The sequence below is a fragment of the Rhagoletis pomonella genome, unplaced genomic scaffold, assembly GCF_013731165.1.
Source record: "Rhagoletis pomonella isolate Grant_MI unplaced genomic scaffold, Rhpom_1.0 Rhpom_scaffold_00001, whole genome shotgun sequence".
Classification (NCBI taxonomy): Eukaryota; Metazoa; Arthropoda; class Insecta; order Diptera; family Tephritidae; genus Rhagoletis; species Rhagoletis pomonella.
In genome coordinates this window covers 3,030,752-3,057,093 of record NW_023458555.1, presented here as the reverse complement: position 1 = coordinate 3,057,093, position 26,342 = coordinate 3,030,752, and the positions used below count along the sequence as shown (strand labels likewise).

General features: G+C 35.9%; 3 protein-coding genes across 5 annotated transcripts in view; 2 read left to right on the top strand and 1 right to left on the bottom strand.

The window, feature by feature from the left end:
- LOC118750263 (FK506-binding protein 5) overlaps positions 1-19,589 on the top strand; it is a 30,114-nt gene extending 10,525 nt beyond the window's left edge. The window contains 9 exon segments of the mRNA XM_036484992.1: positions 16,700-16,826; positions 16,939-17,028; positions 17,308-17,551; positions 17,613-18,122; positions 18,319-18,456; positions 18,539-18,801; positions 18,881-18,980; positions 19,037-19,153; positions 19,211-19,589. Of these exon segments, the coding sequence (XP_036340885.1) occupies positions 16,700-16,826; positions 16,939-17,028; positions 17,308-17,551; positions 17,613-18,122; positions 18,319-18,456; positions 18,539-18,801; positions 18,881-18,980; positions 19,037-19,153; positions 19,211-19,411 (1,790 nt within the window). The 3' untranslated portion in view covers positions 19,412-19,589.
- Positions 1-19,880, bottom strand: part of LOC118736502 (trichoplein keratin filament-binding protein) — a 170,713-nt gene extending 150,833 nt beyond the window's left edge. For both annotated transcript variants that reach the window (XM_036466580.1, XM_036466584.1), the window contains exon 1: positions 19,566-19,880. The gene's annotated coding sequence lies outside the window, so the exon portion shown is untranslated. The remainder of the gene's footprint in view (positions 1-19,565) is intronic.
- Positions 19,881-20,938: 1,058 nt separating this feature from the next.
- LOC118736489 (solute carrier family 35 member G1) lies at positions 20,939-23,044 on the top strand. Of its 2 annotated transcripts, none has more exons than XM_036466568.1 (3): positions 20,939-21,243; positions 21,310-21,625; positions 21,685-23,042. In XM_036466568.1, exons 2-3 carry the CDS (start codon positions 21,417-21,419, stop codon positions 22,520-22,522), a joined length of 1,047 nt encoding a protein of 348 aa, XP_036322461.1. In that variant the 5' UTR covers positions 20,939-21,243; positions 21,310-21,416; the 3' UTR covers positions 22,523-23,042. The 2 variants fall into 2 exon arrangements, with proteins under 2 accessions (XP_036322461.1, XP_036322464.1); XM_036466571.1 differs by having other exon boundaries at positions 20,963-21,232; positions 21,685-23,044.
- Positions 23,045-26,342: the final 3,298 nt, after the last annotated feature.

Here is a 26,342-nt window from a genome sequence, read left to right as displayed (position 1 = left end):
CACAAAGTAATTCAATTTTCGACACCTTTTGGCTTTTGGGCTATTTTTTTTTTTTTTTTTTTTTGCGTTTGCGTCATTCTTCGCATTGGACGCCTCCATTAGCACCTCGCAATTGTCGTTGTTGGGTAAGCACCAGCTAGCCATTCAGTCAAGGGTTAATTGCATAATTCAGCGTAAACGAGACGCTATCAAAGGCCTATTTATCGCTTCAGGACACACTTCGCTGCAAGGCATTCGCATTATTTGACTCAGCAAAGGTCATTCCAATTCATTTGTTTTCCAAATAAATGGTCGCATTTGGGGGGAAAAACGTGCGGCGAAACAAAGAAATGGCTACTAGGACAATGGGCGCTTTATTTTTTGTAAAAAGAAAAAAGTTTTAGCCCGACAGGTACAAAGACAAGTAAGAAAAGTTAGAGACACCCTCGTGGGGGGAATCGTCTTCCCGATACAGCACCGCAATCAAGAAGTAAGTACATAGAAGGCATGAATCTTTAGACTTTATCCTAGAGTTGATATAGGCGACTGCTTAATCCGCAATGACCTGCTAAGATACCTGCTGGAATAAGCTTAGTAAATCTCATTTAGTATACTCCCAATGGCTTATTTGCCTGACCTTACCCATAAACTTGGTTTAAGTGCTGGTCGCTATTCTTTCATTCTTGATTCCTAAGCCCCGTTTTTTCCTATCAAAGTAAAAAGAAATCCTATAGGTTATGTCTTCAACTGGGTGAGGTAACTCGCACCATACATATGTACGTTAGGTTAGCTTGGGCAGCACTCCTCTGTGGCATTCACAGATTAGTTAATTTTAGTATATTTATAGAAGTTGAATCCCATTCCATGTCTCTTTCTTTATGGCCAAATATTGGGACTTCGTAAATTCAAAATACTATCCGATCGAATCTTCAATATATCGATCAGTGCTGGTGCGCCAGTCCCTAGCTGCTAAGCTTCAAGCGTTAGTTGCTTTAGGTGCCACGTTTCCCACTGGCACTGCGTAGCAGCTCGTTTTGGGTACCATAGACAATTCAAAACAAAAACATGAAATAAAAATAAAAAAAGACATTTATTAAATGGCACAACAGCGCTGAGTTTGAGGTTGTCAAAAATTCTGCTCATATACGTTTTCGCTGTTGACCAACAGCGCCAACATACAGGACAAAGCTCAAGTGGCTACAATGCCACAGCGCTTGCCACAGAAGAGGTGAGTTTCTGGAGGGGGGCGGAGGGCAACATCAGCAGTGGAATGTAATGTAATAATGTTTATTGTTATGAGCCGCTTTATATGCGATGCTACCAGCGGCCAACCAGGACATAGAACGCACAAAAGATGTAAGGACAACAAGAATAACCACAACAACAACAACAACAACAGAAATCAGAGTTGAAAGAAAAAACTTGAGCCGTTGTAAAACTTACTACGTGAACATAAACAAACCAACAACAACAGTAACAAGCTACCAAGATGAAAAGTTTTCTAAGAGCTTGTGTAACTCAATGTGAACTTTAGAGTATGTGAAGGGGAAGAGGAAGGGGAAGGCGAAGAATAGATGTGCTGCTTTTCGGATCTATTTAAGTGCCTCATTTATATACAAAAGACGCCCGGAGATATTTTAAAAAAATATATCAAATAAAATTAAATTCTAGTTTCATCCGCATGGATAAAGTTGCAATTGTGAAAGTATCTGACGCACATACACGCACGCCTTACGCACATATGTATGTATGTATAAGGGAGCAAATAAATACATACATTGCGTATGTAGATAAGAACAAAAGAGCTACATATATGTACATACGTAATAGAGCGGGATATCCAGAAAATAAAGCAAAACAAAAATCAAATGTAAACTGGCGGTTAATTCAATTTCTACAAAAGGCTGGAAAGCATTCTGTGCATTTGTTGAATTAAAAATGCATGCAAACACCCTGTACGTCTGCATAATCTTACACTAGGTTTACACATAAGTAGATTATCCTTGTTTTCGAGCTTAACTCCCTAATCTGTAATTATAAAAAGATATTAGCCATACAAAATACATTCCTCTTTAATCTGTAATTGTAAAAAAATAACCGATAACTTTTCGGTGGTCAACCTAGTTTTATCGATTGTTTCTGCGAAGAAGAGGAGAAATGCCAAATGAAGAAATAGACAATGGCAAGGAAAAGCGGTTTGCAAAGGTATTTTTAATAATACCTTAAGTTAAAATATAGCAGAAAAAAGTGATCACGGTGGCACAGAGTAGAAACATAGCTTAATAATCTGAGATTTGCCTGAGTAAACGGGGTGATTAAAAAATACGCAAGACCGTTTGCAAACAAAAAGTTTAAAATTTAGACGAAAATTTGTTGAATTTTTTTAAAGTTCTGTATAAAGTTTGATTGTTTGATTTATATGGTTTTGATTAAAGAATGAACCATATTTTTATAAAAAAAAATAACAAAAAAATGTTACCTTGAAAAACATTGAATTATTAAACAAAAAACACCATGCACTCACTTTTGATTGCCAGTGTACATACAGTTGTCCACTATTTTGACTATTTTTCTTTTGTCTTTTTAATTTTTATTATTTTTTTATAAAAGCCTATTTGGTTATAAAACAAACATCATATAAATTAGCAATGCAAACTTTATACAAAAATTATAAAAATTCTGCAAATTTTCTCCAAAACTTCAAACTTTTTAATCAAAATATTAAAAAAAAAATTTCGATATGCTGTTTTGTAGCCCATTAAACGAAGTGCAAGTTTTAAGTTGATAAAAATCCCGTCGATTTTTGAGAATTTTTTTATTTGTAGATGTTTCGCATTTTTTCCATTCAAAGTATGTTCGACAATTTTCTTCTATATGGAAGACATTGCCACCAAAAATGAAATGTAAAAAATCAACGGGATTTTTAACAGTTTGAAACTTGCACTTCATTATGCTACACTACAATTTAATGGACTACAAAACTGAATACCAAAACTATTGTATTTGCAGAATTTTTTTTTTTTATTTATTTGTGGCCAATCGTTGGGCTACCTGCAGCTCATTCCAATAGTGTCTGCTCTTACTTTTCGGTCACAAAGTTATAAGACAAAAAAGCAAAAAGCTAAGAAACTATTTTTTATGGAACGGTCTAATGTACATTCATGTATGTGGGGCCAAGTATATAAAGTATAATAATTTCATTTTTTATTTTCAATCGTTTTTTTTCTGATAAACCATATTTAAAATAAGCTCTCATATTAGTACCTTACAAGAACCTTTTCAGTTTGTAAAGTAAGTAAAATTAGGTCACCAAAGCTTTAATTTTTTTTTGTATGCCTTTCTTCGTAAAACATGAAATAGGGTCATCATTTTTATACAGGGCATTCACAGATATATGAAAATACCAGCAGATGTATTAAACAAGTCCGTGGTGGATTGGTGAAATACTGTTAACCCTGGTTAATTTCACAAAACTATCGCAGAACAAAATTGTCCAGTTTAAATCTAAAAAGCAAAAAAAAACTATTCCAAGTATTCATTTTAACAATAATTTGAAGTAATTTTTTGCACTTACCCAGTGAAGAAATATTTATGCAGTGAATGTACATTGATACATACATACATACATACATATGTACGTAGTCGTTTACATAAGTTGAAGTTTTGAATTTATCCCACACACGCCTCAGCAATCTTCTTTCGATGGTAGTTTGTATTTATGTACATATATTTTAGTGTATAAGGTAAGCATACAGTACCTACCTAAATACATTTCGGCATAAATTTTCGCATGAGTTCTTGAACGTAAACAAATTCATAAAGTCATGTGTGTGACCTCGTGTTTATAATTCTATTGAATTTATTTGTGTGCAATGAAGAAAACTAACAATGTTACAGACAGAGTTTTACAATGAAGACAAAGTAGCTGTAGCAGTATTTGTATACTTGTATTGAAAATAAAATCGTACTAAAGCTTTGATTCGAAATTCTTAAGTACAAGTGGAACACTAGATAGACCCATAAACTAAAAAACAAGATAGACCCACCAACCAAAATGATAAGGACAGTGGACCTGAGTCACTTTGATCACGTCTTTAGCGATATCGCACTGAAGTTTGGTCTTTTGTTGCTGGCGACAAGGTCTCCCATACAACTGATTGTTCAAAAATAAGATTTGGTTTTATGACTCCTGCACTTAAGCTGCTAAAATTGTACAATTTTTCACTATTTTTATTTAACATGAAAGGAGAGAGTTTACAGGGAAAAATCGCCAAGATCGGTCCATATATACATATGTATACATATCCGGTAACCGAGCAGATAGTGTCATTAAGATGGCGTAGATCCGAATTCACATTTCCGCCTGGCTATGCTCAAACATCAGCATACGTCCATATGTATGTACATATGTACAATAACAAATATAAATGAATGCTGAATATTGGAAACTTTGTTTATTTATTATTTTATTGATGTTTGCATTTCTGATTAATTCAAAATGAATAGCCGAGAGGCGGTTTATTGCACACAAACATTCATACCGAAAAGTATGTAAAATTTCACACATACATACATACATACATATTTATTTCTTGAAAGACAAATATGCAGACAATAAAATAAAACGGATTGAATGCATTTCGTATTTATTTTGATGCCAATTAGCGCAGCGGTCAAACCGCAAGGAGTTTGGGCAAACCAACTTGTTAAAGGAAAACGTGCCCACATTTTGTATTCGAAACTGGCAATTGTGTAAATATACAAACTGATTCCATTTAGCATTTTAAGTCATTTTGAAACTATTCAATTTTAGTATTCCTATTAAAATATTCATCTAAATATTTGCACTGTGGCTGCTTCATGGCTATGTAAGTTTGTGTTCATATGTACATATTTATTACATATTTATATTCTATTCACTTTGTCTGAGTCTTCATACTGGTCGCCAACGTCTTAACCCAGTCAGCTGGCCATACCTATTCCGCCTGCTTTCCACGCTTTCCACGCTCGTTTACCACTATGCTTCTTAGCACAGTTTCAGGCGCGCAATCGATGGTTATTGCTTTTCATTACAGCCATTATGACCAGAATTATTAATGGCGCATTCATTGCCTCGTTCTGGTGGCTGGGTGCTGATTGCATGCACAACAACAAAGTGTACTAAGCAACCTAAATTCTCGAGTATTGTTTTCGACGCAACAAAGTCGTTGAAAAGACGCATATTCTATGTGGCTGCTTGGCGAAAGTGAAATTATGGATTTTCATTGTCAAATTTAAGTGGCAAGCATGCAATAATTTGGAAACTTTTTTCTACTTGGGAATTTAAGCGCTTTATTTAGGACATCGTTTTGCAAAGAACCCCCAATGGCACAGAGAAATTTTTCGTGAAACCTTCTTCAAATGATATGTATGTATGTATGTATGTATGTCGTTTAACGCACTAAATATTGCGAATTTATAAAGCGCAATTTAAATTTAATTTAGTTAACGCAAACTCATTTCACCATTTCGTTTATTTCATTTGTTTACTCCATTTCCATTTTATAAAAATTTCGCCGCTCGGTCGTCGTCGTAGCGTATGCTAAATCTTCTGGCTTACACTTATCCCGTCCATTCATTACAACTTTCATGCACTTATGCTAACGATCATCCTGAAAGCATGGAAAAGCACCCTGCAGGGAAACCGCGAACTAGTGAATCAAATTTCTAGCTCCGTACTAGATCTTTATCGCCAAAAACGAACCGGTCCGATAGTAACTAGATCCCCACCAGTCCAAAATGAGCGAAATGTGGTACTTTTAAAAAACTATTTTATTTCACATTATTCATTAGAAATTATATCTAAGGTGACAAATTTAGAACTGGTTCGGATCTATACAAAAAGGGATGCAGCGGGGGGCTGGTTTACTTTACATAATTTGTGTTTGGCGGCTTTTTCGTTCAAATACGCTTCCATTCTGCACTTCGCAGATGCTTTTTCATAGCCTGGTAATAAAAAAAAATTTATGTGAATCCAACCAATAAGAGAAAGCATCTCTGCAAGCTCAACTACAGCCAAAGGTATGTAAACGTACATTTCTTACAATCATTCAAACAAATTTAATTTCAAATTGAAAACACATTTCTTTGAAAATACTAATTTAAAATCGCACACACGGAACCATAAAGATTGAAAAGCCATGATACTTTTTTCTTTCGTCCGTCGATTATAGAGCTGGTTCGGAACTATAGAATTTAAGACTAGTTCGGAACTATCGAAAAAGGGAGGCAGCGGGGGGCAAGTGACACTTCCTAGGAAATCGCCATGTTAAATTCGCCAGTTGTTTGCATGCAAAAGACATTCATTGCGAACCAGTACTGGGTCTTAATGTACACCACTGCAGAACTAGAGATTTTCCCCACAAGGCACCGCAAACGCACTTGACGCCATTGACAGTACTGCGCCTGTATGTATGTTTGTATGTATGTGTGAGTGGTGCAGCAACAGCTTCGCCACTTGTCCATGGCCCTCCCATTTGAACTCTCCGACCTTTTTTTCAATGCTGATGATTTGCGGTGATTTTGCATGTATAAAAAATGCTTTCGGTTTGTTGCTCGGTGGCGGTGAGTTGAATTTCATTACTTAAAAATCTATTATTAGCAACCGTCTGTGCAGTCGTCCTGTTACTTACTTATGTAAACCATCAGATATATTACGGTGTCACTGGCAAATTTGAAATGTAGCAGATAGTCCACTTCGTTTTTTTTTCTTTTTTTGCGTTTGTGATTTGCATTTGGGAGGTTAACTTTGATTGCTTTGTGTACGAGTACCTACTCGTCTTCAGATATTCATGTTGTCGCCAATTTGTCTCATTGCTGGTTGCGGGGGAAGTGGTCGTCATTTGTTATTAATGTAAATAAAGTGGTGCCAGTGAACTTTATGGCTTAATAGTCCTATGTTCTTAATGCGGATGGTAGCTACATGAATTTTCCTTGATTTGTTAGAAAAAAATAAGCACAACAAATTTGAAGGCTAATAATAAAAAATGCTATTTTTATAAAAAACCTTCTATATAACAAATGTGGGAAATAAAATTCTCTACATATTTGTATTTGCCCACTTTTTACGAAAAATGCAAAATAAGCTTGCAAATCGCAAAAAAAAACGAAAAAAACAAAATCCAAGATGGCTGAATATTTCCAAAGGAAATTTAGAGGCGAGACTGTGGATCCATGATCTACAGTGCCAGATAGAAGTAAACTGCATCAAAAAATCGCTGTTACAATTTTTTTATTTTGCGTTCCTACCAAATTTATCTAATTTTATTGAGCTAATCGCTATCTTTGGCACGTTCTCGGCCGCGTCGTACAAAAAAAATAAAAAATTGGTATAAAAGTTGTGAAGAATGAAATTCTCCACAACGTTGGAATTTCGATATGCTATGTATTTTCAACAGATATTGTCAAAAATGGCAAAATTCGCGGCAATATAAAATTTTTTCGCAGTTTTTGCTAATTTTTTACAATACAAATTTCTACTTTAAGAAACCTTATATAACAAATTAGGTAATTAAATTATCTACATATTTGTATATAACCCCTTTTTACAAAAATGCAAAATAAGCTTGCAAATCGCAAAAAAACAGAAATAACTTAAATCCAAGATGGCGGAATGTTGTCAAATGAAATTTAGTGGCAAAACTGTGAATCCATGATCTACGTGTCTAATAGAAGTAAACTGCATCAAAAAATTGCTTTTACAACTTTTTTTTAAGAAAAAGTCTTATTTTACTGGGCTAGTATATAAAGGATTGATTTCGTTTTTTTTTCACAAAAGTTTGTAATCAAATTATTTGCTAAGCTATAGAGCAGGCTTGGGTAGCTTTTGAACTAAAGAGCGAAAGAGCCAGCTATTTTAATTGAACTAGTTCATTAATTCGTTCATTAAAGCGAACTAAAGTGATATGTGGCAATACTCCAATAAAAATGGAAATGGAGACATATGGGCATGGGCGTAGCCAGGTAGGGGCTGGGGGTGCTCGAGCCCCCTCCCCCCCCTAAGTTTCAAATATTCCTTATATATATATAAAATAGTACCCTGAAATGCCAGCTTAATAGGGTCGAGCCCCCCCCCCCCCTAAATTTCATTCTGGCTACGCCGATGCATATGGGAACACGTTTTTCGTTGTAAAGAAACAGCTGATAGGAATTCACGCTAAAAATACATTTTATTTCATTTAACTTAGAAATGCTTTACATCATTTGGTGTAATTTGTGTTAAAAAGTAATTATTTGAGTTCGAAGGCAAAATTGAAGAAAAGAAAATTAAATGTAAGCTCTGATGAATTTCCATAAAAATTTGTTCGTGATTTTGGAGAAAGACGAATAAATGAAGACGACGAATTGTGTCGTTATTGCATCCACATATGTGTTATATACTAGAGGTATACGCCGCCGAGCCACGCCGCCGCCGCCGCCGTTTTTTGTCATTTCTCACGCGCCGCCGCCGAGTTACGTAAATATCGGCGCGGCGGCGGCGGCGGCGGCGTTCGGCGCCTAAGGAATTTTGTACAAAATTTTCATGATGTATGCACATTAAAATATATCGTTTGAAGGAACTTAATACTACTCGTATAAAGACACTATTTTACGAAAAGAGGATTAAATTTTTAAAGGAGTTATTTCGCATAATTTGGGCCACTGAACATTTCCAAAAAAGCGTAACTCAGAAAAAACATAGGTAACACGTTATATTTTTCTATTTGGCACATTTTGGCACTTTTTTATCCTCAATATGGCACTTCATAGCTAAGTATAGTTTGAAGCCCTGTTTCCAAGTGGTGGTCAAATCCCAGGAGGCGTTTGCTCCCGCGCATCGCAATGTCTTCTACACAGGGTTAAAGTCCCCATTTTTCGTAAAAATTACTATTATTTTTCATTACACTCAGTTCTCCTTACAAAAATTTGGCGCTTAATATTTTAGTGGATATTTTAGCTACCTATAAGTGGCCAGAAAGGCCCGTTCTGGTGGAAGTTGACCAAACCTTGTTTTCAATATACATATGACCCGAAAGAATCGTAACAACTCCGTAATTTAACATAACGGATGATAAGATTATTGCAAAAAATTTTGATAGCGACATAAATTACCCCAATAACTTAACATTTTAAATTTTTTTATTTCTTTAAATTTCAGTAGTGTACATATACGGATTTGTAGAGAACATAGAGATGTATTTATTAATATACGTCGGACTTTCTTCTGTTTGCCCATCCATCAGCAGCAGACACTCAACATTTTACATCAAGTAGAAAGTAACGTAATTTTTATTTAAAACTAATTCAATGAATTAATTAAATAAAATTACAATCTGAATTGGCATGGCCAATGCCTAACGCTGACGAGATGACATGATAAGATTAGTAGCTTTATGTCTCTTTTGAATCTACCTAATGGGCAGTAGCGCCGGCGTTTTCAGACGCGCCGGCGTCGCCGCCGCCGCCGATTCTTTTTCAAGTTGACCACGCCGCCGCCGCAAAGCCTGTCGGCGTAAACCTATATTATATACATACATATTTTTATTGTTTTTTAACTCAGCTCCTACTACCGAAGTAGTTCAATTAGGTGAATGAACTAAGACTCAGAACAGATAGTTCATTGAGCTGAATGAACTAATCTTTAAAGTGGACTAAGAAATACAACTCTACTATAGAGTATTAAGAAAACGTAATGTATAGTGGAAAAAGTTCCCTGGTTAGCCGTACGTCGGAGATTTGTAGGGATACTTCCGAATGACCGCTGGACAGCATTTATTGTCTATTTTACGAAGACATTCACAGATCTTTTTTTTTTTTGAATTCTTCACAAGTATTAACTCTCCAGTTGTTCTTGTATACCAGCGAGGTTAATAAAAAAATCCTCGATTGGTCGACATTTTGTAGGATTCCACTCTTTTGGTACAAAATTAACTTTTCGCTTTTTTAAAAACCCTTGCGCTTTAACCGCATAATGGGACGACGATCAAGATTTTACCCAAACATTCCTTCACTTCAAGGCACTTGGCTTAAACCAAGGCTTTATCTGATATTGCGATGTAGAGCATTACTTTTGGTTCAACTGTGTGCTTGAACTTCAATTTCACATTGGAGTCACATTTGGAAACGTCATTTGTATAAAATCGATCATTTCCAGCCACCTCTGATTTGCTGAAAGGAAAATAACTTTAGTCGTCCAAAACGTATGATTTTTTTTGCTGAAATTTCGAATCATCCAACGGCACTGCGATTTTAGTTAAGACGACGGTGATCGACGGTGTATTCTAGTGATCTTACTTTTTTGGCACTTTATTTGAATTTTTTTTTAACGTTTTGCAGATACCACTCTTATGGCGTCGGGTAGGCTTAGATAATCCTTATTATTGAACTTATTCTTAAAGGTGGATAAGTCACGATCACTGGAATCCTTCCACTGCCACACTTTCTTTCCATACTCGAGAGCCTTAAGAGTTCTACATAACGTAAATCTTGGAACTCCTTCGCTTTTAAAATGATTAACAGTAAATGCTTTTTGTGAAACTGCATAAAACAGAATACAAAATGAAAATATTATTCTCAATGTTTCACATCTTTTTCGTAAAACATCTCAAAGATAATGAAAGGATAAGTGACAATCGTGAGATTATTTGATTCACCTTTGCTTAAGCTTATTTTCTCCCCCTGTTATTGTGTACTTGTGTCGCGCACTTATGGATTGTGTACTTCGTACACCTTGCGCTCTTTCACATGGAAAACAATGAAATTAATAAAAAACGAAAAACCGCAAAAACAAACACCAAAAGTGGCAAGAGAAACCCTTTTCTTTTTCCAGTTGCACACTGAAAATGTATGTATGGAAAAGTTCAAAAAAGCAAACGCCAGCAACTTCAAGGATAACAAAAAAGCCAAAAATTCAAGCAGAAACCAAAACAAATACAAATAAAAGTTCTTCTCTTTGCTGGCTTTTGCTAAAATTGACAAAATTCGAAATAAAAATGCGAAAGCCCCACCGCAAAATAAAGCGACTAACGCAGTCAGCGGAAGATAACAAGGACGACTGACTATGCCGTTATGTGGATAATGAGCATACGACATGGGGTTAAGTGACGGGTTGGGCGCAAATTCGCGTCATCTACAGCAATGGGAGAGCAGAGTGTTATATACACCGCAGGCGTCGATGTAACAAAGCAAGTAAAAAAGTCTTTAAAAAGCAGAGCCTAACGTGAGGACAGACCCCGACAGCGAGAGCGCCAGCTGCACAAACGCAAGGACGATGGGTATGTATGTAAGTTGTCAAGGAAAGTCTACACACATACATACATACATATGTTAAAAGTAATTTTCTTTGCAAACGAAATAAAAACAACAGACGGCGAAATAATGAAGCTCACTGAATGTGCTGAAAATAAAATAATCCGTCTTTGAGTGATGGCATTCGAAGAAAGCTAATTAGCAGCCTTTTAGGCGCATTTTGCGGAATTGACATTTTGACTGCGTGAAAAAAGCTTTAAAAACACTACAACAAAATGAGCGACTGAATGAGTTCGTGCGCCGACATCAATTGAAAATAATTCAATTATTCCAGTGGCGCGAGTCCCTTATACATACATACATATACTATGTATTATTTAGCGACAGATTATAATATTAGCAGCTAAGTACATGCAAATTTGTACATACATACATACACCCAGTAGAATAAGTCTCCGTACAGTGTTTTTTTTTTAATATTTGCAATGTTTTTCATAATGAATTTTTTTTTTGTTAGTTTTTTTATGGAAATATAGTTTATTCTACATGAAGTGGCATATATGTAAATTAGTGCTTCAAAGGTTTTACAAAATTTAGGAAAATTCTACAAAATTTCACCAAAATTTTGAACTTTTAAACAAAAATTTTTAGAATTAGAGTTCACTCAACTCTAGTATAATAAAGTGCAAGCGTTAAGTGGCTTCAAGCTACCGTTGATTTTTGAGAATTTGTTTGCCTGATGAAGGTTGCGCATTTTCTCTATATAACAAATGCGTTGATAGTTTCTTTGTATGGGAAAAAATTCTAAAAATTTTGTTTGAAAGTTGAAAAATTTGGATTGTGAAAACTTTGAAACACGAATATACTTATGTATATGCTATTTGATGCAGAATGAACTATTTGTATTAAAAATTAACGAAAAAGATTTATTAAGAAAAATATTGGAAATATTAAAAAAAGGTGTACGGAGACTTATTCTGGTGGGTGTATGGATATATGTACAATACTATTGAGCTTTGAAAAAAATAAGCTGGCTGAGAAGTTTACGTTTCCATTTTTCGTTACTTTTCTGTTCGCTTGACTATAAAATAAAATAATAGTTTAAAAAACTAAAACCTCCCTATTATAATTGCCATTCGTACTGTCATCAGGTATGTAACTTGAGAATAGAAATCGCTGCATCTTTTAGGCGCATCAATATTACATAGTTACATCCCGAGTTAATAAAAGGAAGGTAAAAATAGGGTCCAGACATCACAAACTGCACTGAGATTTTATCATAAAAGTGAGTGTTATCTTATTTCTTAATAATTTATTTACTTTTAAAAGTACAATATACGAATACATAAATATATCGTCGTTTAAAGTACAAAACAGCGTATCGTCATTCTGCAAAACCGCGTAACTGACATTGGCTGCCAAAAATCGGATTTGCTCACACAAGCTCTTGCCTCAATCCTTATCCATTCGTCCTGAAATATATTAACCAGAAATGCGATTGCTTTATAAAAAAGAGAATCATTTTGAAATGTGAGTGTTTTTACGCTCTAGAAAATAATTTCTACAACTTCACATACGCGGTTTTGCATTTTGCTGATACGCGGTTTTGCACTTTAAACGACGATATGTATATCAACGTATTATCTTTTTGCATACCCGCATAAATTTCGGCTGCGCTGAAAACACAGAAAGTCAAAACTATTATTTAATTAAAATTGTATGCGCTTAAAAAATTATATTTTGCAAAGTTCAACAAACGGCAGACGCCCTCATCTTGTGAACAAAACATAGAGATACAAAAGATATTTTTTGCACCAGGTTAAATATCTCGCCATTTCATCTGAATAAAGAAGCGAGACGATAACTTAGGCAAAAGATAGAAAATCTGAAAAATGGGTAGGAGAATTGTAAGGGTGAATGTTAAACAGCAAGTTGAATAGAAGTTAATTAGAATTTTTTACGTACATACATACATAGATATTGTTCTGAAAACCTTAATGTGTAGTTCGGGACCGCAAAAACTGGGAGATAAAAAGAATGAATAAAAATGGACAACTAAATTAGGTGGACGATAGCAAAACGAACGGAAAACGGAAGACTTATGTAAAAGCCGCAGAGTGTCGAAAAATAGCAGGATACATTAAATAATTTTGGATTGTAAGTCAACGTAGGCTTTAAGTTTTAGTAGGGTAATTGGGAACCAAAATCCAACACAAATTACATTAGGGTGCCCCAGAACTAAGGGGGCATTCGAATTTTGCTAAATTGAATATGCGTACCCAAGGCTGGTATTTATTCTTCTTTTTGCAGTATAATGCTTTTTTTTACTTAAATAAAATTATAGTTTAAAAAACTAGAACCTCCCTATTATAATTGCCATTCGTACTGGAATCAGGTATGCAACTTGAGAATAGAAATCGCTGCATCTTTTAGGCGCATCAATATTACATAGTTACATCCCGAGCTAATAAAAGGTAAAAATGGGTACCGTGGTTTTTTCCAAAATACTGCCTTAATACGAAAAAAAAAATTGTTTTGCTCCCTAATTTTTTTTAATGCACAGAATTAGTATACATTTTTCAATCGTTGATAAAAAACGATATAAGCCAACGGCGAATTGGGCGTGGAAACACGTTATAAAAATGCATATAAATAGGTATATTCTTTTGCAACCGAGCTACAAAAGAACACTCGCTTCAATGACGAAATACATGCAAAGCAACAACACAAACTCGGCTATTTATCCGAGTTCACCAAGGTCGGTTAAAAAATATGCAACCGTAAGGGTAGTGTTGTTAAGTGAAAAAACTGATATAGATATTGTGAATTGTTAATGGGAAAGTGTAGAGGGAAATTCTTGTTTTCGTATATGTATACAGTGAAAGTTATCATAAACGAACGCTCTAATGAGCGAACATCTCCTATAAGCGGACACATTCTTGGGAACGAACAATTTTTAGTTTTTTTTCCATACAAAACACTCTCCCAAACACGGACTTTAGTTAGGAAAAAAAATTCCCATAAGTGGACGTGAGGCTCTAACAAGCGGTCAATTTTTTCTTCAGTCAGATGTTGACTCTTGCGCTTGTACATACATATGTATATGTACACAAGAAAATGTGTTGCCTTTTCGTTACCCTCTTCTTGCTGCTTGAGCGAAGCGAGCAATGAGATTGGACGGTACGAAAAAGAAAACGCCATAAATTTGAATTTATTTTTAATTTTCTCTTTTTATTCATTAAATTTAGATACTTGCAATTTCAATGTTTTAATTTTGAATTTTAATATTATTTTTTACGAAATTCCCATAAGCGAACATCTCCCATAGGCGGGCAAAAAGTAGGCGACCATCGGAGTTCGCTTATGGAAGCTTCCACTGTATGTACATGATTTATATTTGAAATTAGTATATATATATTACGCATAATTACTGCTTTCTATTGTTTTTTGTGTCTAAACAACGTCAAACAAATCACACGTTTCTTGCCATATACCAACAGGGTTGCTCAAGTAGCTAAAACGAAATTTTAACCGAGATAAGCGTTCTTTTGTCGCTTGTATATACTCTCTTATAAAAAATTGGGACACGACATTTTGACCAGTTTATTATTTTTTATTAAAGTCTAGTTATTTAGATAATACTTAACACCATAACGAAATTAGCTGAAATAGAGTGTTTTTCAATAAAATTCTGAAATAGGGCGTTCGTCAATCAAATTCTGAAGTAGGTTGTTCTTGAAAAGTATTCTGTTTTCGAAATGCCTGCCGAAATAGGTCGATCTTCCATCCAGGTGGCGATATAAATATGTACATAAATCCACATTTCAAACTTTGTAGAAAAAAAAAAAAAATCACAACAAACTTTTTATTCATAACTGTTAGAAAAATTCCAAGCTTGCAGTTTTGTAGCTCAGTAAATTCAAGTAATAGTGTTCAAGTTTCGTGTTGATTTTTGATGGTCGACGGTGTTATTTTTATCCATACAAAAAAAAATTGTGGAACATAAATAGTAAATTTGTATGGAAGAAAATTTGTGACACCGTCAACAAAAAAGATTGTCAAAAATCAACGGTATTTTTTAGACACTTCAAACTAGAAAATTGTCACTATTGCAACTTCTTTAATTTTTAAAAATTGTGTAAAAAATTAGAAATTCTTTTTGTCTCGGGGTGTACAACAGGTACACATAGTGCCAGGAATTCCCTTTTTTTATTGAAAAACTGTTTCAAAAAATAGTGTGCTGTAAAAAATTGTTTTTTTTTTTTATTGAGTTACTGCGAAACGCAATTTTTTGTTAAACAGTCCCAAACTTTTCCGCATATTCACTGGATTGATGGCGAATCTGTCTCGCGAAAATTCAGCAAATTTTGAACTTTTTAATCAGATTTTTTTTAATTTTGTTGAGTATGCAGTTGTGCAGTCCATTAAATTCTATTAAAAAAGTGCCAGATCGGAGTTAGTCAAAAATCGAATTTATTTTTTAGAATTTTTTTGTTTTTTGTTGAAGGTGCTTTGCATTTCTTCATATAAAGTATTTTCGAAAAAAAAATTTGTATGGAAGAGATTCACGCGGTCTCAAAAATCGACGGTAATTCCTAGCTACTTAAAACTTGTACTTTATTAACATAAAATTGATTGGGCTACAAATCTACATACTCAAAAAAATTCTAAAATATCTGATTAAAAAGCTGAAAATTTGCATGAAAATTTGCTGAATTTTCGCGAGTTTTGCACAAAGTTTAGGAATTATATATTTGTTTTTTGTTGTTGAATGAACCATATTATTATTATATCATTACTTTTTAAATCTCTCATCAATTCAGTTTTTGTCACTTGCTAGAAACGGTTGAAGCACCTTAAACAGATTTACTTTAGGAAACTTTTGACATAGCAATTAACTTATTCACACAAATGCAGCAAAAAATATGCGAACACCTTCTAACCAAACAAGCCACACTTATTTGAAGGCAACATAAAGTCTGTGGAGGCTACAACCGACATTGCATAATTACTACTCCAGCCGCAGCTGGCTCGCTTCAAGTTATCCATTGCCACTCGCCGGAGAGTAGTAGCACTACCTCCTTTAAGTTGAGTTACAAGCACCGCACCACTTTACGCGCAGCGCAAATAGCGAAAAAAAACACTCGTAGATAAGAGAGAAGCTTCAAATGAAAGTATGTAGTTGGGAAAAGTGACTCTGGTTTGCGCCACCATTGAATCAAGTTACTGCACTGCATCCACGCGAATCGTAACCTCATTAAATATTTCACTTTTTTGCATTCGCAATTTACTTAAGACTTATATTTTTAATGAATTAAAAGTCCTCTTAACGTCTTCTTTCCAACAACGTCTCTTCTCCTTATGCATTTGCACTCGTATCCTGTACCTTCGCTGCCACCAATATGAACGCGTACTTAATTTGCCGGCTGGACCACATTTTGCTTTGGATTTGCAGTTCCCGCTCCTCCGCCGCTGCCTTCGCTGGTACCGAAAGCGCCACCACCACCGCCACCACCATTGGGCGCTGCTGGTCAAAAGCGCGAGCTGAGTGAAACACAAAAGGCCGTCATAGAAAAACTTAAGTGAGTTGAAACAAGTTGCTTGTGGCATTACTGATTTGCATAAATTATGACTTAATTGTGAAAAATAACCCATTGCATGAATTGAATTTTGCATTTTGTACCCGCCGAGTAGGACACGACCGCGCAGGCGTCCCGATTGGTCCGAGATGATGAAGGAGGTGGAGTCTGGCAAGAAATTGCGTCATGTGCAGTGCAACGACAGGTGAGTGGTAAAAGGAAAAGGACAAAAGCGAGAAACCACTGAAACCACTGAAGGAAGACCAAATAAGCTTAACAAAGCTTAAATAAAACATATACGGCGCAATCAATATGCACACGTACATACCTATGTACATAAATAACTAAGCTAATTGCACACAAAAAAAAACTTTAGGAATAAAGAAACTCAATTAGCATGGAGAGGTTTTCAAGCCTTTTTGTGACTTGTAGCACTTGAGTTAACTGATATCTAAAAGCACATACGTATATATAAATTTTGCAGATCTCAGCCCATTCTCACTTGCAAATCCATGACGAAAGTGGACGATAAGTTCATCTACGAAACGGAAAAGGACAACTCACACAACAAACTACTGAAACAAATTCAAGGTGGCATCAAACTCAAACCCACACAAACAAATGATCGCAGTAAACCATTTATTGGGGGTTTGAGAAAATTCCGCAAACAGATGACAATAGAGGAGCAGATACAGAAGTCTCAATCGAAAATCAACCTACTAGCAGAGGTGAAATTCAATTTCGTTTCTTAGCTCTGCGTCTCATAACATCTAATTGCTTGTCCTGCAGGCTGCTACTGCTGCTGTTGGAGCCGCGGTCGGATCTGGCGCCGCTAGTGACCCGGCCATTATCACCAACAGCATTGTAGCTGCACTCTCAATTGACGATCCCAGCGGCGACGAACTCGACGACATTGACAAGATACGCGACGATTTGCAGAGCACAAAGCAGATGTTGGCCCTCGAATTGCGTAATCGCGAAGCGCAGGAACGGGAGAATAAGAAATTACTGGCGCAAATTGCAACTCTAGAAGCGGAGCTGGAGCGCGAGAAGTCTCGCGAAAAGAATCTGGAGTATGGCTCACGTATCATTGTGGCAACTATGGAACCGACAACCGCCAGTGAAGAGGCATACTTGAATTCACTCAAACAGGAAGCCGAAGATGCCCGCAAGACAGCCAAAGACCTAGAGAAGAAATATCTTGACACAGGCGAATTACTTGATCAAGCAAAGAGCGAGATTGAAGAGCAAAAGCGAACGATACAGATGATGGAGCGTAAACTGGCGCAGGCATTGCAGGTGAGTTGCGATAAAAATATTCACCCTAGAATTACGTTTGCTAAAAAAGTAGGCTTCTTAATATTATTATAAATGGTACTTAGCGTTTGGAAGAAATATGTATGCTTTAATGCTTAAATGAATTCTTAAAACTTGCAAGCTTTTCTTACTTCTCACCGCTATTAACCCAAAATTGAAAAAATAAAAATGCTAAAAGGGTAATGTGACGCCCCTGCCCTGTCCTATATGTAGTAGAAGGCAACAAACAAAGTATTTTTACTCATACGAAGACCCACTTGACGAGGAATCGTATTATGGCTTTGAAAACTATGCTAATTGCTACACTAACACAAAGGTAACACAAACTCACGCTTATCAGCATGTACTAGGAGGGTATACAAAGATAACTACTTATACTGTATTTAACTAATTTTTAGGGAGGCGGCTCTTTGAATGGTTCAAGACGACCCAGCGATGTGCATGGTGGACGTGATAGCTCACCAGATTTAGAACTGGATATGAGTGAAAGTGATCCTGACGAACCGGAGGAGAAAAAAGCGGAGCGCCGCGAACGACGTCTAGGGAAGGAAGTGAAGGTGCTCCGAAGCAAGTTGACAAAGATAAAAGTTAAGCGCGAAGCCGCGAAAAAAGAAAAGTTGGCACTGAAACAAGCTATGAAGAAGAACCATGTTATACTTAAGTAAGTACAAACATAATCTATGCTCATTCATCTATGCTGAGAATTGGGTACATTTTAATTGGTGTATTAAATGTGACAGAGAGGAAAACAAAAAGTTCAAGAAGCTGGAGAAGGAAGTTCAGAAGATGGCGGCCTCTATGAAGGACGAGGAAGAAGATGAGGACGATGATGAGGAAAAGGTGGTTTCATTCAAAATTACATTTAAGTTTGAAAATAATACTAACTACGATTTAAGGAAGAGGAACCCGAGGAGGATAACGATGCAGAAGAGACCGAGGAAGAGGAAGAAGATTCTGAGGAGTCGGAATCAGAAGAAAGCGAAGCAGAAACTGAAAGCGAATCCGAAACAGAGGTATGCTAAACTAAAATCAACCTGATTTAATATTTGCAAAACAAATTTTTCTCTCAGGATGCCAGCAACGCTGACAAAAAGAGTAATCTGGAACCACGTGTGAAGAAACACGAGAGTCGTTTCTTAGCAATGAAGAAATGCAATGTATTGCTTCAAGCTAATGTAGATAATTTGCAAGACGAGATTACACAAATACGTGCCAAAGCAGCAAATTTGCAAGCGGAATTAGATGCGGTATTGGCTGATCTAGGTTTCTAAGCCTTTTTAAACGAATTTTTGTTAAAACGCGACATTTTGGATACATTTAAACGCCTCATCTGAAAGCGGTCGTAAATTGCTTATTGTTTTGCGGTATTTATAGCTACTTTTTATGTGAATAACTAGGATTTTTTTCTAATAAATCAGAACTTACCTTATCTAGTAAAATGAAAACTTATCACCGTATTGAGTGGATTTCTTAACAATTGGCGATCACTGCTGGGTTACTCGTTTGGTCTTTAAACTCGTTTTAGCTAATACTGAATTGAATCTCAGATAGTTTTATTGATAGAAATTTTAACAAATCACATTTTTTTAATAGAAATGCTCAATATTTTGGCAAGCATGTGGTTTTTTGTAAGCCTTTAGTTTGTTTTCATTTATTTATTTCTGTTTTGAACTACGCATTTGAATGTTGTCTTGCAGTGGCCTTCAAACCACCAACGTTGTCATGGAGACTTTCAGTGGTCTTCAAGCCACCAAAGCTCAGAATCTGCCAGTGGTCTGCAAACCACTTTGGCAACAAAGTGCACTCCTAGAACGTTAACACATTCTAGCTACCTGGCAACGCTTGTAAAAACCGATTATACAAATTGTGAACCAGTAACCGATATATATTAATAAAATATGAATATGATGTCTTTTGTGTAAAGATAATAAAGTGCAACAATACTAGTATTTAAGCTCTCTTGCAATTCTTAAGAATTTTGTTTCTCCCTGAGCTTACAGGTACTTGCAAGAAGATACAGGAAAAATGATCCCGTACTCCAAATTCCTCCAAAATCCTGTAAATGATAGCGAATTTTGGAGAGTTGTTTAGAAAATGAACTTTCGAGATTTTACCCGAACTTTTTCTTCTGGTGAAATCATGAAAAGTATCAAGCGATCACTGGTTGATTACAGGAAAAATGCTTTTTTTTGTTCTCGTACTTTTTGTTGTTACTCACTTTTTACTCTCACTTCAGAGAGTAACTTTGCAGTTTGACTTTTTTACATTTTTAGGTCGGTGCTATGCAGACAAACTTTTGTTTGCCAAATTAAATGGCGGCTGCTTAGTTTGCTCGGAGGTGGTTATGACGAGTTTGGCACAGGGTTGCCCGTTTATTATGATTTGCATGGCTATTGACAACACGAAATGAGAATTTCAGATGTACATAACGCGCACAATTAATATATTTTTTATGATATCGTATAGGCAATTAACTGTGCCCTAATCTTTGAAGCTCTTACAGCATAAATTCAGTTTCTGGCTTTCGGTATCACGGCAATTTTTGTGTATAGAAACAATTGTCTAAAATTTGTGTATATGACAACACCGAATTTGCTGCAGTTTGACCAAACAAAACTAGTTTGCTGTGAGAGTCGCCAAACTCGCTCGCTCACTCCGAGTTTGCTGCAACAACAATTGCACGCAGTTTGCCCAACAAAATTTCTGAACAACACCCACGTAACACCGACCTTACATGAAAATATTCTTATCTATGAAAACGTATACATTTTCGGAGTAAACCGGTTACAAAAAGCGTGAATTTCATAATCGGTTCTCACTTCATCACTTTCACATCTCAATGGGAAATAAAGCTAAGGATGCGGAAGTCATACGAATTTTGTCTAATTTTGAGGATAAATTCTCGAGCAAAGTAAAAATGTTTATAAAATTAATTACAATTGGAAAAACTGTGCAGGTTCTCGTTAAGTTGCAATTTTAAGACCACATCGAATAAACATTGCATGCTCGAACTGTGAAATCTGTGTAAAACTGCACGGAAAATCGATTTTTCCAACTGCAGCAACAATAGCACCCACCACAGGCCAGCAGCTGTAAATACGATGTAAATTGTTTTTATTTTATTTTATCTTTTACATTAAAAATATGTTTTTGGTTTTAAAATACATAGATTTGCTGGGAATAAAAATGCATATTTGCAACGTCACTGCTGGAGTGCATCGTAATTAGTGGAAGCCTGCCAGAGAAAAATCGCTGGAAATTGTTAAACAAACAACGATGCCGGAAAATTTGGAACTGCATCAGTTTGTGGACGGGTTTCGCCATGGCGAAACTTCACACAAGCTACTTACCCGTCTCAAATCCTCTCTAAACTGCCCCTACTTGGGTATTATACTAGCTACTCTCTCCTCGCTTTTCTTCTCACTATGCTCAGTAATTGTTAAGGGATTGGTGGATGTGAATCCAATGGAACTTGCTTCGTTTCGGTGAGTAAGACTTTTATAAATCAAATTTTAATTGTGATATGGTGTGTATTTATTTACAGATTTATTGGTGTCTTACTTCCCGCAATACCTATTGTCGTGTACACGCGCCATCCAGTGTTTCCCGAAGGCAAGCGTGTTATATTGTTACTACGCTGTTTTATGGGCACCACAGGGTTAATGCTAAGTTTTTACGCCTTCCGCCACATGCCACTTGCCGACGCCAGTGTTATCATTTTTTCGACACCAGTATTTGTAGCGATTTTTGCCCGCGTTTTTCTCAAAGAACAATGCAGTTTTTTCAACATCGTAACTATCGTACTAACACTGGTCGGCGTAGTTCTCATCACACGGCCACCATTCGTTTTTGGTGACGCCGCGCCTTCAATGGAGACTGAACGGTTTTCGGGGAAAACCTATGATATCTGGGGTCCAGTTGCTGCCATATCGTCCACATTATTTGGTGCCAATGTATACATACTCCTGCGAGCCCTTAAAGGACTGCATTTCTCTGTTATAATGACAAATTTTGGTGCTTTTGCGCTTGTCTACACTTTCATTGTGTGCGGCTCGATTGGCGCCTTGTGTTGGCCGGCATGTGGTCACGATCGTTGGCTAGTTGTGGTTCTAGGTATTTTTAGCTTTTTGGGCCAAATATTGCTTACATTGTCGCTACAAGTGGAACAGGCTGGACCAGTGGCTATAGCACGCTGTGCAGATATTGTCTTCGCATTTATATGGCAAATAATGTTCTTTGGTGAAACTCCAACCGGGTTTTCGCTTTTGGGAGCATTGCTGGTGGTGAGTTCAGTGATACTAACAGCACTAAAGAAATGGGCTCTATCGCTGCCACGCGAATCTACAGCCAGAAAACGACTACGCTATTTATTGCTGGATTAAAGACCATTCACACTCCTTCAAAATAAATCATATAAAAAGTACTATAGTATATTAATCTTAGAAGCGAATTGTGGTTTCTCTCATAGGATTATAAATTTAATATTGCATCTTCATGGATTATTAAGTACTAACAACGGATTAAATATTGGATGTAAAGAAAAAAAAAGAACAACGTGTTTCAGAAGATAAAATCGATATAACTATAAACACAATATTTAATAGACCTAACTTATTAATGAAATGTATAAGATGAATATGTCTAGCGTGACCCATTTACTACAGTTCCAATTGAAGATGTACTATATAATTAGTAAACGTATGTGTATGTAATTAATTTTTTTGTTGTATGTACTTGTATATATTTTGACGAATACCACTTTGATAAAACATAATTTAAGAATAGTTAATTTATTTAAACACTTATTTTATTGATACTGCTATTGTATAGTTGCATAAAATTGCAATTGTAAATCAAAATAAAACGTAACGAATATTACTTAGACGAGTTTCCGTCGTAAATACGTAAATAACGATTTTTAATTTCGATAAATCCATAATAATACATATGTATATATGTATCTGAACATCGAATTTGAATAATTTTGGTAATAGCAATAAATAATAACGAAAATGTTTATTTCATTTTCTTCAGCAAAAAACGCATTTTCCAATCATAGCGCTGCAGAAAATTATTTACCACCAGTATGCTATACAATAGGGCTATTCGCGATCCGGTGCAAATGGCCTAGCATCATTGCATTGCAAATTTGTGCTGATGCACAAAAATTGTTTTGCAAAAGCTTTACCATCACAGTTTAATAAAGGTCGCTCACAATCCGTGGTATATTTCTGCAATAGCATAAATTTGTCAGCTCTTATGCACCAAATCGCGAATAGCCCTAGAGGGTACACGAATTAGATTTTGGTAGAATTTTGTAATGGTTTGACTTTAACTTTGTTTTTCCAAATCCAAAAAGAATATGTTCAGTTGTCGTTGTTGTAGCAGCATACAAGTTCCCCGAAGAGTTTTTTGGGAGTGACAGTCCTTGGCCAAATATAAATCTTGGTCGTTCCGGTTACATAGACCCGACTGTCGTAAGAACGAGAATATGTTCAGTTGTTGTTATTGTTGTTGTTGTAGCAGCATACAAGTTCCCTATAGAGTTTTGGGGAGTGTTGCTGGAGTGACAGTCCTTGGCCAAATATAAATCTTGGTCGTTCCGGTTACATAGACCCGACTGTCGTAAGAACGAGAATATGTTCAGTCTTACAGATGGCTGAACTTCACAAATATGGCGAAGGTATGAGTTTATCCATTTGTCCTTTTTATACCACCTATATGAACTGGTCAAAATTTGACTGCATTTTCCCACAAAATTTTGACGTTTAACCCTCTAGTAGGCAGAACCGCCTCCAGACGGTCGTTAACTAAACACCTTTTTAGTTCACCTATAATAATTTTTTTCTATATTCGTAAGGCACGATCTTTAAGCGAAAATCGTACCCTTACGGCGAAGTAAATTTTAATCCGTTATGTCAATCCGTTTTATTTTAATCGGCAGTTGAATTACAGATTTTGAAAACACGGTGAAAATTAATTATTTCTTGCTATTTAGGAATTTCGTAATTAAAGAAATTTTTTCTTTTGAATAATTTTTCGATATAAAAAAATTCGGGGGATTTCGTTGATAAAAGCACCGTATTTTGATATAAGTTTTATAATTATGTCACCATTCGAAATGGACCGGCTTGCTGACATATAAAACCCCAGTTTTGCATTTTTGACCGTCTGCAGACGGCATTGCCGGTTCGTAGGTCAACATTGTGTAATAGAGGTGGGTAACTCAGCACTGTGCTGAGTTACTGTGCTGACTCTTAGAACTGTGCCGCACGCTCAGACTCACATCTGAAAAAATTTGTAACTCAGTAACTCAGTTTATGTGCTGACAATGTATAGCTCAGTGTGCTACAGAGTCGATATGGTAACTCAGTTGATGTGCTAACACTTGCATAGCTCGGTGCGGCTTGCATTGTTTAGAACTGTGTCGATGTGGTAACTCAATTGATGAGCTGACACATTCACACAATACGATCTTCCAAAAAGTACCATAATAGATGGCATCACTAGACTAACCATCAATTGAATATACGACTACCAAATTTAACAAGAAGCAAGGCCCAGTTATGCATACTTACACTGCTATACTACTTTTACGTAAAAATCAAAACCAAACAGAATTCTACATGTGAAGTGCTATGCGTTGGGTATCCGCTTACATGCATAGCCCATTTAACAGATTCTTATGTGACAACTCTCAAGCAATGCTAAGTATGCATAACTGGGCCAGAAGATAATACATACATCCAAGAAGAGGAATTATTTTGCAAATGAACTCACCAGTTGAAATCAGATTTCTAAAATTTTGCCGGCCAGCTACGAACAGAAGCTAAGGATAACCATTTCTAAATCGATTTCGATTACTAACATCATCAATAATTTCGATGTACATACCAATTGTGCGATAGCACACTTGTGCCAGCTCACTGTGCTGACTCATTAAAGTGAGTTGGAGTTACTGAGTCAGCACACCAAAATTTACAGAGTTACCCACCCTTATTGTGTAAGAGAAAGCTGAAAATATGTGTAAGTATATCGGTGAGCCCGTCTCCAGACGGTCTTGGTTTTACTCCCCTGTAGGAAAAAGTTACTGTCACATATCGAAATCGACATCAGTTTTGGATTTCTCGTGCTAAAATCACGAATTCCTGAATTTTTCAACTCATAAAAAAATTGGCCTACTAGAGGGTTAACCAGTGTATTATGAAACATGCGATACATCGTTCATTTACCAAAAGGCTGTCATAACTCATCGTTTGCCGGAAGAACGACAAGCAAAAACCAAAAGAAAACAAATTTTTAGTTATTTAGAAATGGCCTCCTAATTCAAAGGAACCAAAGAAGGTTTTGGTGACAGCTTTATCTTCTGTTTGCAGATTAAATATTGCCATTGTTATATATTCTTTTCGATCTTATGTGCATATATTTGTTTAGTGCTGGAAATCAATCTTAAGACTTTAAAACCGTTCTGCTGCCATTTCCGATTATTTTAAATTATGATATTCTCCCGCAATGTACTTAAATTAGAGCCCTTGAACCAAATATGCCTACAAATTAAAATAGGACGAAAAAAGTACAGTTCTGCCTAGTTTTCCATCACTGGACCGGACACGGTAAATGTAAACAAACAAACCTTTTAACCAGTGTTGTAAGGTTTTTTAACGCTCTATTTTGGGGAAATCTTACAAGACCGTCTGCGTACAACTTTGGCCTAGATACTAAAGACAGAAAAGTTCAAATTTCGTTTCATTGCATTAAAAAGGAAGAATATCTTACATAATTTTAATTACATATATGCAAAAGCTGGCAATGGACGCGGGAGAAAAGTTGAGAGTTGGGCATCTTTCGTATTTGTGTTGGGATGAGCGTTGCCTAATTTTGGCTATTAAACGGGCGTTTAGTCTTTTGTGGATAAATACTTCTTAGGTATGTGGAAAGTTTGTGGAATTTCTGGATTAAAACATTCTTTCACTGATATGCAAAGAAGGCGGATATAACCATTAGATTCACTTGAATGCAAATTTATCTCTTTGACAAAAGTTTACGTTCTTTGGCTTAACATTAGTCTGTTAATTTTTTAAACTTAACCCTTCGATTTGTGAGAAGGTCCCTAGGGACCTTTTCGTATTTCATGTGCCTATATCTTTTTGTTCAATGCATTTTTGAAAAGAATTTATACATGTATTCCAAGAATAAATTAAG